The 17,642-nt window shown below is 29.9% G+C and overlaps 1 protein-coding gene across 3 annotated transcripts in view; it reads right to left on the reverse strand.

The window, feature by feature from the left end:
- Positions 1-872: 872 nt before the first annotated feature.
- The window catches only part of LOC127284011 (uncharacterized), a 240,551-nt gene continuing 223,781 nt past the window's right edge, over positions 873-17,642 (reverse strand). For all 3 annotated transcript variants that reach the window (XR_007843416.1, XM_051309274.1, XM_051309275.1), the window contains 2 exons: positions 12,515-12,561; positions 873-1,216 (listed from right to left, as the gene is read on the reverse strand). Coding sequence is in view for 2 of the 3 variants with exons in the window: in XM_051309274.1 (XP_051165231.1) it covers positions 12,521-12,561 (41 nt within the window). In the remaining variant the exon portion in view is untranslated. The remainder of the gene's footprint in view (positions 1,217-12,514; positions 12,562-17,642) is intronic.

The following is a 17,642-nucleotide window of genomic DNA, read 5'->3' on the forward strand; positions in this document are numbered from 1 at the left end:
TAGATTCTATAGCATATGCTTTTGAATAAATAATTTTTATACCTTTGCCAGAAATGCTATTAATTTAATAGCATATTTTTCTCAGTGTATATAAAAAATATTTATCCTAATTAATTTTCAATATCTTTAACCTATTACTATAAAATATATTATTAATTTTTTGCTCCGGATCTTAGTAATTTTTTTTTTTAAATTGATTATTTTTGTTTAAACAAAGACAACATAGAAGCACAAAAAAAATTTTTTTAGGGGGTCTGGAACATAAAAAAAACCCTGTATATTTGAACGGATATATAAATAAATTGCAATCAATTTAATTATCTTTTGGTTTTTTTAACCACATTGTTTATGACCTTCGCCTTAATAGAAATTATTTATGTAAACATACAGATAGGGATGAAGGTATAAAGGGTAATAAAATTTCAAAACTTTTTCAACAACATTTAAAATTACTGGAAATTAAAATTTCTTTAAAGTTCATAGTATAAAAATTATAATAATAATTTTGTCAATTATTAATATTTAAAAAATATAAATTTTTTGCTTCATGTAATTTAACAAAAAATATGCAAATAGTTATATATTTATATAGGGCATTTTATATCAATGTATCACTAACAAAAACTATCCTTCATAGAGCATTCTTAAAACAAATTTTTTTTTTTTAAATATTCTTAAATATGAATTTGAAGGATAATTTCGTATTTTTGAAGTTAGAATTAACCTTTTTTTTAAAAATAATTTTGAAATGTTATAAAAAAATTTGATAGAAAATACAATTAAATCTACACGTAAAGAAAAAGTATTAATCATATTTTAATACAAAAACTAAAAAATTGGACATCATTTTTTTGAAACGGTTAAAAATTTTTTTTAACACTTTTTCTTTCCGTGTAATTATTATTGAATAAAAAAATATGTATCTCCGACCTTAACCTGCAAAACAGCGGATGTATCTTCTTCTTCTTCTTCAGATGAGAATATCTTCTTGTAACACACACGTGATTTTAAAAATTTTGAACACTCCCGAATATACATTTAATTTTAGAAACAAAATACTTTCTTACTGATTTAAGCGATCGCGATTTAAAAGATTTCGAACACTCCCGAAACAAATATTTTACTAAAATATAAAAAAACATAATTTCAACACTAAAAAATGACTTCGTTTATAAAATAAAAGAATCGAGTACTCCCGAAGCTATGTACTTCAAATCTGAAAATAAGAAATAAAACACAGATTAAAGATGGCTACCCTATTCTTCACAGAAAAATAATTATAAAATTCACACTTAAACTGACTACGTTTGAACAGGTCAATACTTGAATTGGAAATGAATTAGTTATTATTTTTATTGAATTGTCTGTTTTCATTATTATAACCTTCGGTTTATGATACCCCTTTGTAATATATATAAATATACAGTTCGCATTGCAGGTAAAAGGGTAATAAAATTCCAAATACATTTCGTCAAATTTTAAATACTTGTTGGAAATTATAATATAAGTTTTAAAAATATTACATATTTCACTGATAGAATTATATTTATAGGATTCTTAAAAAATAAAAAGTAAAGATTTTGTGAAATATTATTTTACAAAAATAAATTGTTGCAAAAAATATATTATTAATTTATTGATCCGATTCACAATTTTTATTGTTTTCATTGTAAAAAAAGTTTTAAAAAAGTTTAAAAAAAGCTGCCTATTTAGGTTAAATGTGAAAATATATAATATATTTACAGGTTGTTTTTTTTTTGCTCCGTAATTAATGAATTTTTTCTTTAAATTCATTATTTTTGTTTAAACTACGAAAATAAATAAGAATAAAAATTTTTTTTTAGGGTTTACGGAACATGAAATTCACTCTGCATATTCGAACAGATATATAAATAAATTACAATTTTTTTAATTACCTTTTCACTGAAAAAAAATTCTGGTTAGGCTATATTTAACATTACTTTCTAGTTATGTTAAGGGGTTTCCTAAATTTTTTTGGTCAAAAAATTCTAATTTTTTTTTTTTCATTTTTTAATAGGAAAGTATGTTAAGAATGTGTGGTTAAATCATTAGATCATAATTCGCTCATAATCTTAAGTTATTTAACAATATATATATATATATATGCGTCTACAGATCGTATAATTAACCCTTTCGTGCCCACGATAAACCGAGCGAATGGATTTTCTTGAAATTCGTTACTCGGGGGTTATTGGGGTCTCTGATTACGAATTTAATGTCAGATTTTAAAAATTCAAAATGGCGGAACCAATATGGCGGATGAGTTTTTAAAAAATGCTTGGATTTGCTTGAAATTTACTACTTGGGGGTTTCTGAGGTCGATGATTACAAATCTGAAGTCATATTTTAAAAATTCAAAATGGCGGATCCAAGATGGCGGACAAATTTAAAAAATGCTTGGATTGGCTCAAAATTCTTACTTAAAGGGTTTATGGGGTCGCTGATTATGAATATGATGACAGAATTCGAAAATTCAAATATAAAAAAGATTTTTTGGTTTGCTGATAATAAACCCGATATGGTCATGGACACAGTACGGACAATTCATCATATTCATATCATTTCATCATTTTGGAGCAAATCCGATTAGTTTTAAAATTTTCGTCCGACATATTGGATCCGCCATTTTGAATTTTTAAATTCTGACATCATATTCGTAATCAGCGACCCCAAAAACCCTCGAGTACCAAGTTTAGAGTAAATGCAATTAATTTTTTACTTTCATGTCCGCCATATTGGATCCGACATTTTGAATTTTTCAAATGTTAAATATACCCTAACCAGAATTCTGGTTAATCTAACTAGAATTCTGGTTATTCTAAATGGAATTTTTTTTCAGTGTTGGTTTTTCCAACCACATAGTTTATGACCTTTGCCTTAATAGAAATTATTTAAGTAAACATACAGATAGAGATGAAGGTATAAGGGTAATAAAAATTTCAAAATCTTTTCAACAACATTTAAAATTACTGGAAATTAAAATTTCTTGAAAGTTCAAAGTATAAAAATTATAATGATAATAATAATTTTGTCAATTATTAATATTTAAAAAAAAAAACTTTTGATTCATGTAATTTAACAAAAAAATAGTATAATAGTATAGTATTAAGTATTATAATATTATATATTATATTATATAATATTATAGTATTTAGTTTATTATTATAATAGTATTAATCTTTTTGTTAAAAAAAATTTTGATAAAATATGCAATTGAATCTGCACGTAAAGAGAAAGTATTAATCATATTTTAATTAAAAAAAAAACTACAAAAATTTTTCCATAATTTTTTTGAAACTGTATTAAAATATTTTTAACACACTTTCTCTTAGCGTACAATTATTATTGGTTATAAAAAAAAATATCCCTGACCTTAGCCTGCAACAGCGGATGTATCGTCTACTTTAGACGAGCGAATATCTTCTAGTAACACACGTGATTTAAAAAAATTTCAACACTCCCGAGTACACATTTAATTTAAGAAACAAAATACTTCCTTACAGATTAAAGCGATCGCGATTTTAAAAATTTCGAACACTCCCGAAACAAATATTTTACTGAAATATCAAAAAAAAAAAAAAAAAAAATTTCGTCACAGCAAAATTAATATAAAATTAACATTTAAACTGAACACGTCAATGCTTGAATTGCAAATGATATAATTATCTTTAGGATTGCCGGTTTCCATTATTCTAACCTTCGCGGTTTATGATACCCCTTTGTAATATATATATAAATATACATATAGCTCGCAATGCAGGTATATAAAGGTAATAAAATTCCAAATTCGTTTCGTCAAATTTAAAATATTTATTGGAAATTATAATATTTAAAAATATAATTTTACTGATAGAATTATATTTATGATTCTTAAAAAATAAAATGCGAAGATTTTGTGCAATATTAATGAAATAAATTTTTTACATTATGAAATTTAAAAAAATATTAGTTGCAACATATAAATTTGGCAAACTGGTAAACGAAAATTTTGCACATTAATGTGTATTTTTTGCTAGTAATACCTATTTTTAAAAATCTGTTTATTCTCAGTGGTCTAATAAAAAGCATTAACTTTCCATTGAATATATTTTCCAAAATTAACCCCTTTACAGTCCAGTAGAAATAGCGTTTGTGGGTCCAAAAAAAATTTTTCCAAAAAAATATCATATCATCGTATTAAAATTTTTTTGTGTCGCTGAATCCAAATTTGAGGTCAAATTAAAAAAATTGAAAATGGCAGACCCGCGATTCGGCGGAAAAATTTTAAATTGATTTAATTTGTTCAAAATTCGGTACTTAGGGGTTTTTGGGCACTCTGATTCCAAATTTGAGGTCAGATTTTAAAAATTCAAAATGTCGGACCCAATATGGCACCCCAATATAGCGGAAAAAATTTAAAATTGATTCGATTCGTTCAAAATTCGGTTTTTTGGGTCGCTGAATCCAAATCTGACCTCAAATTTGGATTCAGCGACCCCAAAAACCCCCAAGTACCAAATTTTGAACAAATCGAATCAATTTTAAATTTTTTCCGCCATATTGGGTCCGCCATTTTGAATTTTTTAAATCTGACATCACATGTGGATTTAGCGACCTCGAAAACCTTAGTATATCCATTGACACTCAAATCGAATTATATTTAGTATTTTTTTTCTAATGTGAACATATATGTCCAAACTCACAAAGGTGTCACGACTTTTTTCTGGACAAATATGGACCATGAACTGTCAAAGGGTTAGCAAAGCCTCGTTTATAGAACTATAAGTTAGAGAAATTTGAGATTTCTTCTTTAGAGTACATTGTAAAGTACATAATCATGATCAATAAAAGGTTTGAAATACCAAATGATTATATAAGAATACCCTATACACGGAACTATATATATATATACATACAGCATATTTAAATGACAGTGAAATGGATGTTAAACATGAACTTAGAGTAATTCTTTTTTCACCTGTGCTGGAAAAAAGCACTAGTGGCCTCGAGTTATTTATTCACTTCTCAGCTCACAAAAAAAATATATATAGCTTGTCAGAAAACTGGGTGTACAAAGTGGAAATAACTCGGTAAACTGATTCCTTTGAAAGAGTTTCAACGACTATATAGTAAAATTCTCTCGCGTATATACCTATATATATATATATATAGTTTCGCAGAAAAGTGAGTTCAATTGGTATGTATATTATACGACTTGAAATTGAACGTGGTGGTGATAATACAATTTTCCTCCTTAGGGTTTTAAAAAAAAATTTTTTTTCTCTTTGTTATGTGGAACGGTAAAATACAGCCGCTGTTATTTTATGAGTTACGGGGGTGAGGTTGTAAATTTTATCAGCGCTAGTTCCTTTTGCTATATATATATATCAGTATATAATTTTCAGTCCCCACAGAAAGAGAGTAAACAAAACCTCTAATAATTGACATTATTTTTTTTTAATTATTGCAACAAAAGGGTTTAGCAAAAAAAAAACTGATCGTCATCTTCATGGAGAATTCCGGCTTCATATTTGATATAATTGCTATAGCAACTTCCGGTCAGCAAGAAACTTTATCTTTTAGCACACTCGGCGGCTCATTGTCGCCAGTTAATCATAGGCTTATTATTGTCTCCTCTGTAATGGTGAATGGTAGACAGCGGCTTCTTTCTAAAAGAATGATAAATTTTTCGCTTTCGATATTGGTCATACCTGAAAGTCATGGGTTCTATTAGCACACAGGTAAATATATAGTACAAGTGCACACATCGGGACCAACTGTGTAATTTGAAGGTAATTCTCCGAGTCGTATAAACAGCAATGTAACCAGTTCGAGGAGTGCATCAGTTCACTGCAGCTCGTTTCGTTTAATTGGTCGTTTCTGGGTTTACGAGGTTTTGCCTGCGCTCAGAAGGTATATTAACTTCCAAATAGGAGGCGAATCATCCACTTTCCCGGATATTCCTCCTTCAAATCCTTACTCAGTCTAACCGGACTTCAGTAAGGGATAATAAAGTTTCAAAAAAAAAAATTATCCAGATTCTTGACTTGATAAAAATCAAGTAATTTTTTTTTCATGACACTACCGCAAAAGGCGCTGATGATTTTCCAATGCACTGTAGTTATTGAAATCGATTAATAAAGATGATGAAGTTTTCCCAACGCGATTAAGTTATAGGACGCCACCGCGAGAGGCGCTGTTGATTTTTCAATACACTGTACTTACCTGACGCCACCACTAGAGGCGCTGATGATTTTCTAACGCATTGTAGTTGTTGAAGTCCACTAATGTGAAGTTTTCCCAACACGGTTAACTTAATGACGCCACCATTAAAGGCGCTGATGATTTTTCAACGCACTGTAGTTACATGACGCCACCACAAGAGGCGCTGAAGTTTTTCCAACGCAAAAAAGTTATAGGACGCCACCATCAGAGGCGCTGATGATTTTCCAATTTATTATATAGTTATTGAACTCCACTAACAAAAATACTAAAGTTTCCCGAATGCGTTGAAGTTATATGACGCCACCACCAGAGGCAGAAATGGCGCTTCTTAATTGAAAGCTACTAACGATATGGAACCATTCCAATTTAAATGTTCTCCTATTAGTACAAAATGTAAATTACAAATTTTTGTCAAGATAATCAATTAGAGTCAGCGGTCGTAAAGATGACCTCTCATTTTTGCTTTCAAGTATCTGGTTTTAGAAGCTCTTTGCTATATATACTATATGAAACGCGAGCGAGAGAGGCTTTAATATCAGAAACGGAGATAGGAGTAATAAATGCTTGTCAAGTAAATCAGGATGAAGCGCCATCGAGGAGCACGTAATGGCCGCATTAAGTGAATAACTCACAGTTGCAGTGTCAGACGCGAGCACAGAGAGGCTTGTACGTTCTCGACTGTTAGGAACTGTTTGGGGTGATAGCGGCATCATCAAACAATTTTACGGCGCTAAGTGCCACAAAGCGGCTGACGTACTGCCAAAACCCGCGTATATTGTCAGAAATATCCTGCTCTATATAGGCATATTTATCGTTAATATTAACTCTTGCTCACCAAGAGTAATATTAACTCCTTCATGATGATTATATCAAAATTTCTAAATAATTACTGTATTTAGAAATGTATCACTTTTTTTAATAAATGTTCACATTTAAAGAAAGTAAGTCCTATGCGGGAATTGAAAAAAAAAATGCTTCAAGAATTGATCTTGAAAGACAACGAGAACGCATATAGAGGGTACGGACAAAACATATATATATTTATAGCTGGCCAAGCTATTAAGATAATTTATTATTGCCATTGACCAACAAACGAGGTCATTAATCTAGTCTAGCTTCATAAACTCAGTGTACCGACGATTTTGTTAGCTTCGCGCGCCAAACGAGCTCACTTTGAAATGAATCGACGCGGACCCTTAATAATAATGACGTCGTGCTCGACCCCTTGTGCTCGTAAATTTTTTTTCTTTATATTCCTTATAGATATATATCCTTTCTATTTAATTCTATCTTCTTTATAGTTTATGCCATTTTTAACTTTCAAACAATTGAAACAGGACATTCAAAAAATATTTTATTTTCCCATTTTTACGAGGTAGTGTTTTAAAAAAAAAGTTTTGCTGTTTTTTCTTTTATTGAAGTATATTAAAATAGAGACTGGTTAGTGAAGATTCGCACGTCAGACGTGACATAGAAGAATTATTGTGGCATAATTCGTTCATTGATTTATCACTTATCTGTCTCTGGGATTTGCTAATTCGTTAATGATCTTTGATTTATATGTTCCTCGGCATAAATTAAACGTTGAGTAAACTAACTTTTCCTGCGCGTGGTGTATATATATACTTAAACAGGAAAACTGGCATTAAATAGCATTTCCGTGCATTGGAGGCAATACCACTGCTTTGATTCTGATCGCATATATACTTTATTGGTGAACTCCTATATGTAATTTACGAGCTTTAATAATTGATACGAGAAATGTAACGTGACTAACGTTAATTAACTCTTTGTTTATAATTTAAACTGCATTTACTTTTCTTTAAAAATAAGTTTTATTTTCTTATTATATAAAAATATAAATTTCTTTGGTACTTTCTGTAAAATTATTTTTATAGATTTTACAAATTTCTGTACTTCTATTTAGGAATTTATTCAAATGAATTTACACTGGTATTTCTGAGGAATTATTTTATAATTTCATTAATCATTAGTGATATTAATGGTTAAGTTACAGGACGCCACCACGAGAGGCGCTGATGATTTTTTAACGCACTGTAGTTACATGACGCTACCACAAGAGGCGCTGAAGTTTTTCCAACGTAAAAAAGTTATAGGACGCTACCGCATAAGGCGCTGTTATGCATTTTAGTCATAGAACGCCACTATTAAAAGCGCTGATGATTTTTCAACCCACTGTAGTTATTGAACTCCACTATAATAAAGATGCTAATGTTTTTCCAACACGACTAACTTGTAGGACGCCACCGTGAGAGGCGCTGTTGATTGCCCAACGTACTATATAGTTATTGAACTCCACTAATAAAGACGCCTGAAGTTTCCTCAACGTGTTGAATTTACAGGACGCCACCATTAGAGGCGCTGATGATTTTTTAACGCACTGTAGTTACATGACGCCACCACCAGAGGCTCTAATCTTTCCTAAACCCATTGTTCTCTATTTCCATACAATTTACTATCGTTTTTACTATTTCCTCAAAAAAAAAATTTTTTAAATAAAACAAAAATTAAAATTAGTAACCTTTACCATAACTAAATGAACACTGCGCATGCCAAAAATCGTTAATCACAGTTCCTAATCAGGTTTCTTTAATATAATACGGATTAGAATCGTTGCATCGTATCCCAGTATGTGAGTTAGAAAGAAAGGATCGAAATTTATATAGTTTCCAACATCACGGGGTAGCGTGATGGTAACTCGTGACCTTGATCAAAGCAGCAATTACTGTCAATGTATAATATTACTTGGGGCGTTATAGGGGTGTATATATATATACTGCACAATGCCCGAGAGAGTGAGAGAGAGAAAATGAATATAGGGGAGAAAAAAATTTCGTGAGTAGCTTTAAATGCACTATGGTTATGTGTATGTGTGCTGTTGTATAATGATTTCACCGGAATTGCGTTTGATGTTGGCATCTGTTATTAGTAGGTAGGTACTCCTCTACGGAAGCCACGGTAGTTTTTCACGTCTACCCATTTTAGACAGCTATATGATTTGTCGACCTGTGCTTCACGCTGTGCCCACGGGGGGGGAAGGGGTGAGGTTCGTTTCAATTCCTCTGACCATATATATATATATATAGTTATAGATGACATACACGTCTTTTCGAACCATTTGGTGCTTGAATTATATCATTGCATTCCGCGGATATTCGAAGCTTAAAGATTAAATTGTGGACCTATATAATAGGATTAACCAGCTAGGGAATAATAAAAATTGAGTCTTGTAATTTTTACGATGCGAAAAAAAGGGGGCGCTGTGGATAATGCGCGGGGCTTAGGAACTCTATAGATGCAGGGAAGAATAATAAATATAAATACTAATTAAATGCTTTATAGCAAAAAAAAAAAAAAAAGATTTTATTTTGGTTCTAAAATATTTTTTTCCAACTAATGTAAAATCATTACCATATATATAATTTCACAGTTTGAAATTTTTTCCATGAAGCTATATAGCAAATAATTCGTGCGGCCTTTGAAGTAATTTAATGGTGTGCCGGGTATACACATAAAGCGGAAATAGGTTTTACAGTCTTTCTACGAAAGTGTTTACTCTCTGGCTTAAAGCTTTGTGAAATTTTTCTCTTTTTTTTCAAACCATGAGTTTTGCCAAGTGAACAAAGAACGCGTCGCGTGTCAGAACTTTTTGAGATTGATCTCCAGCAATGTTCGCTCGCTGTTGGAAGTCAATTTTTCATTTAACCTCGAATTTCGAAACGAAACGAAACGACGAGAGGCATTTATGGTGTGTGCGGTTTTACGAAATTCTCGTAGAAACAGGTCTCCCTGGCCTAATAATAATGGACGGAGTCGTTTTAAGTCAAACACGTAAAAACAGGGTGAAGATTTATGGGGTACCATGCGCGCACTTTGCAAAAGAGTCCAATATATATATATGTATAGAGAGAGAGAGAGAGAGAGAGAGAGAGAGAGAGAGAGAGAGAGAGAGAGAGTCACACTATGGAGCAAAATTGGAGACTATATAGTCGAGGTCAGACAATATAACAATGAAACTAAATGCGTGAAAATGCCTATACAACGTGGAAGAAGAATTTACCGGATACATCCGTCAAGGGTAATGATTGACTTTATTCACACATATGGTTTATTATATATATTATCTCGAAAGGAGAACAATGAAGAAGTGAAGTCAGAGAAATTCTATGAACAATTTTTTGCCCCATTGTGCAGTAAAACTTTTTATTGATTAAAAAAAAAGAGGAGATAATCGGGCAGAAATTGAAATGTGGGCCTAATGGGGTATTCTCCAGTTTTCCCTATTTCCAATTTGGCCATCGTTGGAGAAACTAATTAGCGCCCATAATAAGTATCTGTTTTTATTCGAAAGAGAATTATTGGACGCTAATTAGTTTGAAGCTGTGTCCTAGTTAAGAAAAAACTGGTTGGAGCCTCGACAGAATTTCTGTTACTATTCTAGTCTCATCCCTATTATATAAAATGATTAAAATACAAGTTTACAATAATTCGTTTTAGTATTGATAATTTTCTTAAAAAAAAAAAAAATTTTGATACTTAGTTTCCTGTGTAGAAATTACGTTACTTTGCCCTTTTTCAAATAGGGAATTGACCAGGGCGTCACCAGTTTTTCTGGTTTGAAAAAATGTAAGTAATCTGTTTATAAAATTATTTTTTGTAAACGCTATTAATGACTAAAAGGAATCTTAGTACGAGAGTTTTAATTATATTTTTATTTTAGGGGTCTGACTAGAATTCCCGACCAAATCCCCAAATAGCGTATTCACTAGATGTTAGCCCAGTTTTCAAAAATAGTTTTTATAAGAAAGTTATTAATTACAAAAGCGAATCATTGTATTGATTGTATCAATACCTCGGGTCAATTAATAGGAAAACTAAAAAGGCCCTGACTAGTTTTTCCCTAAGTATGGAAATTGATTCGAAAAAGGCTCTATCAAGACCACTTTTCGCTAAGGTTTATTACATTTTTAAACTAGAAAAACTGGTGAAATCCTAACCAGAGCCCTATTTCAAATCTAATAATTAATAATTCTGATCAAATTCCTAAAATATAAAATTACACATTAAAAAATTTCTTCTAGTTATCAGCAACTAGTTTATAAAAAATAATTTTAAAAATTAGTTTCTATTTAAATTTTTTTCAAACAAGGAAAACTGGCCAAGCCCTAGTCAAAATTCACATTTCAAATTGGACAAATTGGGTCAATTTCTTCACAGCTAGTACTATTAAAAGATGAAAAAATATTGTCGAAGGAGAAAAAAATATTTGCAGAAAAAATAGAATAAAAGAATGAAGAAAAAAAGATGTCGAATTTAGTATTATGAGAGAGAGAGAGTGTGTGTGTGTTGAGGAAATGTAAAAAAGACCTATTTGTCTCGGCCTATATAACGCTAGTATAGCGCTTCATTTATTTTGCTGCCTTTTAATGCATGTAGAATGATTTATATCCGGCAAGTGTGTCTTTTAGACACAGCGGGAGAATTCTCGCCGTCCAACCGCGACATTGCTTAAAGTGGAAGGACATCTTCACGTTTCAAGACCATGCGCGCATCTTTCATTCTAAAAATGTATTTTGCGCCTTTAGTGTTATGTACACTATACACACATATATATATATATATATATATAGTCTTTTTGCCTTTTCCAAAAATGTGTTTTCTCCTCTGGACAGCCCGTCGTGTTTTCATACCTATTATAATGACACAGGAAGTTTGGACCACCGGAGTAGTCGTTTTTTTTTTTGAAAATTCAACATGTTATTCAACGGATTTTTCATTGAAGATAGTTGAAAAATTATACAGCAATATGTAAAAATGTCTATTTTATTATTGTTGTCCTCTAAACTAGATTTGTATCGTGTTTTTATTATATATCTATTGTAGATTTTGATGATTATGAATTGAAATTCATTTCAAACTATTTAACATGTTAATTTTGGTTTATATTATATTTTACATAAGATTTATTTTTAAATATTATTGATAAGAGAAAATTGGGTTTTTTAAAGACACTGGAAAGATTTTTATAGTGTAATGCGAGGTGTAATGCATTTTTGAGCTGTATATGAAAAGAAATGGATTTACACTGCAATAGCAAACTAATTTTTTCTGACAAAATTTGCTACAGAAACTACAAAAATTTTGCTATAACAGAGAAAATTTTTGCTATGTCGCTGTCCCTATATCAACGAGTACAATTTACTATATGGTAGCAAAAAATTCGTAACCTTCTTCTATGCATATATAGAAAATAAATAAGAAAACTTACCTTCAATTATGATTCATAGTAGTAGCACTGTAACATCATGGGCTGCACTGAAACATTAATTTTATTACAATATATTATCTGGTTTATTTTTGCAGTTTTTTTTTTAAGTAAAATAATATGAATAAAAAGACTTTTCAATAAATTTTGTTCCATTCATCTTTAAATTTTTATATTTTTATGAGGTGCATGTTTATCCCGTAAAAATCATTACTTAAAACTTTTATCATAAAAAAATTTCATTTTTAAAATTTAAGAGATAATATCGTTCGGAAATACCGCCAAAGTCTTAACACAGTAAAAATGTAACACAAAAAATGTATATGAGAGAATTTTTGATTGGACAAAGGGATTTTGAGCTATAGGTCAAAATAAATTTTGTATTATTGAACAAATTTTCGATTTTTAAAATTTTTGAAATAATCTTTACTCGGGGGTTTTCAGAGTCGCTGATTTTAAATCCAGTGTGTTTTAAATGGTTCTGTACCCGAAAAGGGAACCCTATTAATGAGACTAGTGAAGCGCGAATCTCATAGAAATTGATTATCATTGCGTTGTCAAAGAAAAACCATGAATTTTTACGAAAAAAACCCCTAAAAATGACTATGTACCCCCCTGGTGGACACATATTTTTACATAGAGAGCTCAAATTTGGTTCACTTATGTATTTTTACGTGAAAATTAAATGAAAAATATATAGCGAATTTGATTCGGATCAATTTACATAGTGTTGTCAACAAAAAATCAAATTTTGAAAAAGAGCGTTTAATCCTCATAGCGCACACACTATTTAACCAAGACAATTCATATTTGGTACACTGTAAAAAGTTATTCGGAATTTTTTCCGAAAAAAGTCGGACAGCACATAACCCTATGGGGTGGATACTTTTCCGAATAAGTTGTTGGTATTATTTCCAAATTATTTCGGAAATTTTTCCAGCCATTAAGTTGGAACTTCTTCCGAATTTCGGAAATTTTTCCGAGTAAGCAATTGGTACTATTTCCAAATTATTTTAGAAATGTTTCCTGCTATTAAGTTGGAGATTTTTCCGAATATATGGAAATTTTTCCAAATAAGTTATTGGTATTATTTCCAAATTATTGTGGTAACGTTTCCTGCCTTTAAGTTGGAAATTTTTCCGAAATAAAAGGTAATTAATCCGACAATGAAGTTGGATATTATTCTGGACTAGTAGGGAATTTTTCCAAATATTCATTCGGAATTTTGTCACAGTGAAAGGAAATTGTACCTACTCATAAGAATGATTTTCGTCCAATCTTTTTTGGAATTTTTTCCGAAATAATTGGCAATAAATAATTTTGTTACTTTAAAAAATTTTATTGAAAATATTGTATATTTTGTAATTCGAAGCTAAAATAATTAAACTTAAACATTTCATCAAATCGCAGACTTATGAATTATAATTTACAATATTTGAGATTAAAGTCATAACTTTTGAATCTTCTACAGCTTTTTTGGTTTTATTTTTCCTTTCTCTTTTATGTCCAGTTTGAGGATTAATATTTAGCAACATCCTATAATAAAATATATATTCGTATACTTATTCTTATATTTCTCATAGACAAGTAATATTTTTTAAAGTTCAATTTTTTCTTAATTTTTTTTTTCTTGTAAATAGTACAAACACTTTAAAAATATTAAAAGCGCATACACGTAAAAATGTAAAAATAAATAATTTTATAAAATATATATATATACATGCGTATTTTTGCGTGCAGATTACAGGAAAAATATAGCGAGCACTATTGAAGTTGATGATCATATTGTTTTTAAGGAAAACTCATATTTTTAGAAAAAATCATGAATTTTTCGAATAAAAAAAAGACGAAAATTTTATCTAAAGGGCTTCAAATTTATACATTTTTACGTGTAGATTACAAAAAAATATATAGTGAGTAGGATTGAAGTTGATTATCATAGCGTTTTCAAGAAAAAACTGATAATTTTCTGTCTACACTGTAAAAAGAAGTATCTTATTATAAGATGCATTAGAAGCGAGTTACCAAAAGTATCTTCCTATCCATCTTATATCTTAAGAAACTAATGCATTTTAAGTTGTTTTAAATAACTTAGAAGCAAGTTATAAAAAACATCTTAAAAATAAGATACTTCTTTTTGCAGTGTATGTGGCAATCTATGTATTTTCATGCTCACATTACAGAAAAAATTAATCAAAATTGGAATTTTTACATCGGCCTTCACACTTTAACCCCCTTAAATTTTACGTTTAAGGATACGGAACTCTCGGTTTTAATGCGAGTGTAACTCGCACTTGTCCGATTTTTAAAATTCAAAATGGCGGATCTAATATGGCGGAAAAATTTATTAAAAATTCAAGTATTTCACTTGAAATTCATTACTCAGAGCTTTTTGTGATCGCTGATTACAAATCTGCGATTATTTTGAAAATTTGAATTAATTTTGAAACATATATACCTATATATATATATTTATATATGCAAATCCACGAAACTTTGAACTTTTGTGATTCTCGAATCGAACACTTAAAAATCTGAATTATTTTATATTAAAACTTTGGGTATCATTTTTTTTTTTTTTCTAAATTATATACAAAAAAACAATTATTTACAGTATTAGAACAAAATATTTATTTGACAATTAGTTTTATAAGTTAAAAAGTGAAAAAATGCTTAAATTTCATTTGAATTTCTTGAAAAAGTTTATATTCTTAACGTTTTTATTTTTGCGGCGTGTAAAATATCACTTCAGCTATATACTATGGAAATATCTAACAGACATATTTTGTCAAAAAATTTTCACTATTCCATTAGTATGCCACCACTAAAACTAAAAATACGAAGGTTTGATTGAGTGATAGCACTTTTTAAAAAAATTCAATTGAACGTCTATTATTTAATTTTATTAATTATTTGTCTATATCTATTACGACGTTGGATAAAAATAAAAGTTTAATGCATTTCTTAAAAGGTGATGAAAAAACAAAAATTTTAAGACCTTTTTCAATGATGGGCCTCTCTAATTGTATTTCTGTGGCAACAATTTAAAGATGATAATAAAAATCGTGATTTCATTTAAATTTATACATTTTTGAAAGGCACAAATGCATTTTTGCTTTAAACAGGTCAATCTATGGTATGTGATCGAAAAATTTTCATACATATATTTAAACACAAAAACGCCGCTTAAGGATTTTGAGTGAAACAAATTTTATCAAAGTTAAAAATATGCTGAAAACACTTTTTTGGAGTATTTATCCCCTCTTTTTTCAAAATCCTGACGTGATAAGCAAATTTGGGTGCCAGAATCGTGTTCAGAGGATGAAAATACTTTGAAAACCACTCCGATATCAAAAATAAAAAAAGTTGAATTTTTCAATTTTATATGTCATTTATTAACATTAAAGAGTTTGAAGAGTTAACCATTGACGGCGTGAGCTAAAAATGAATCACGCATATGAATTTGTAGTGCTAAAATGTACTTAAACGTGTATACGCAAAGTGACATCAATATGCCTGCAAATTAAAAAAAAAAGAAATTTTTTTTTCTTAAATGTTAAAAGTTTCGTGGATTTTCCCATATATATACAAGTCCTGTCTCAATTTGTGAAAGGTTCTTTAAAAGGGGATTCGTTCCCATGTATTGCGCCGCTTGGAACATAATATCAAGGCAGACCATGTCAAGTTCTATATATATATATATATGTATATACGTGCTCGCACACGGGGGCAAAAATATATGGACAGACGCTAAATTACCTTCGATGAGTAGACTAGGCAACAAAGGTGCGTGTTTTGCTTTTTCACTGTAGCTCCATTTATCTCTGGTAGACACAATGCACCCCGTATTTGACACATCTATCAGCGTACAATGCTGCCATTCTTTGCCATTCCTTTACCCCTCCTCGCACCTGAATTCGTCTATATATCGGAACAATCTTGCAAACGCACCACAACCTTCCCTCCCTCGGGAGAGAAAACTACCCCGCTTATATATGTGAAACATGAAACTTCATACACATACATACATGCACTATACAAAACGAATTCGTCAAGTAATTATATTAAACACGTTGATCCATAACGTAGGTATATATATATACACATGATAAAGCATGCCAAGTCCTTCAAGAATAATGAGATGATCTGTTACTTTTTGTCACTATATACACTGGGGAGAGACAAATTCCAATTGTTAATAGCTCAAGTGACTCTTTTTTCAAACTCAATGTAACTCAAATGGAAGGAATATTAAAGATGTTAAAAAACCGTTAGAATTATATGCGTCATAAATGTGGCTGCGCGTCTGGGAAAAAAGGTTTTTTTTTACGACCAAAAAATCGATTTTTACTATTTTCGTTGACTGCAATGGGAAAAAGAATACTGATTATGAATTCGATGTCAGATTTTCAAAATGTCGGATCCAATATGGAATATCAATCAATATTTAATACTTCGCAATCAGGGATCTGAAATGTCTCAGAATAATAATTTTTAAGCGAAAGTGTTAAAATTTTAACAAATATTTCGCCATATTGGATCCGTCATTTTGAATTTTTTAAAACTGACACCAAATTTATAATCAGCGACAACAAAAACCTCCGAGTAATCAAATTTTTTACAAATATTTCGCCATATTGAATCTGACATTTTGAATTTTTTGTAAAACTGATATCAAATTCATAATCAGCCATCTTAAAAACCCCCAAATAACAAATTTCAAGCGAATTTGATCAAATTTTAAGAAATATTTTGCTATAATGGATCCGCCATTTTGAATTTTTAAAAACTGACACCAAATTTATAATAATCAGCGACCTCAAAAAACTCCGAGTAACAAATTTCCAGTGAAACTAGACAATTTTTTCACAAATGTTTCGCCATATTGGATCCGCTATTTTGGATTTTTATAAATATAGATAACAAATTTTAGTATTAGCGACTCAAAAAAACCCCAAAGTTTATATTATCAAACGAATTTCTAGCAGTTTTTAAGAATCTATCCGCCATTTTGAATTTTGAAAATATGACATCAAATTCATAATCGGTGACCTCTAATACCCGTAAAATAAAAATACTTTATATTTTAAAAAATGTTTAGCATAATATTAAGAAAATTTGTTAATTTTAC

This window comes from Leptopilina boulardi, unplaced genomic scaffold, assembly GCF_019393585.1.
Source record: "Leptopilina boulardi isolate dan_hultmark-lab unplaced genomic scaffold, ZJU_Lbou_2.1 LbouV2_316, whole genome shotgun sequence".
NCBI classification, from domain to species: domain Eukaryota; kingdom Metazoa; phylum Arthropoda; class Insecta; order Hymenoptera; family Figitidae; genus Leptopilina; species Leptopilina boulardi.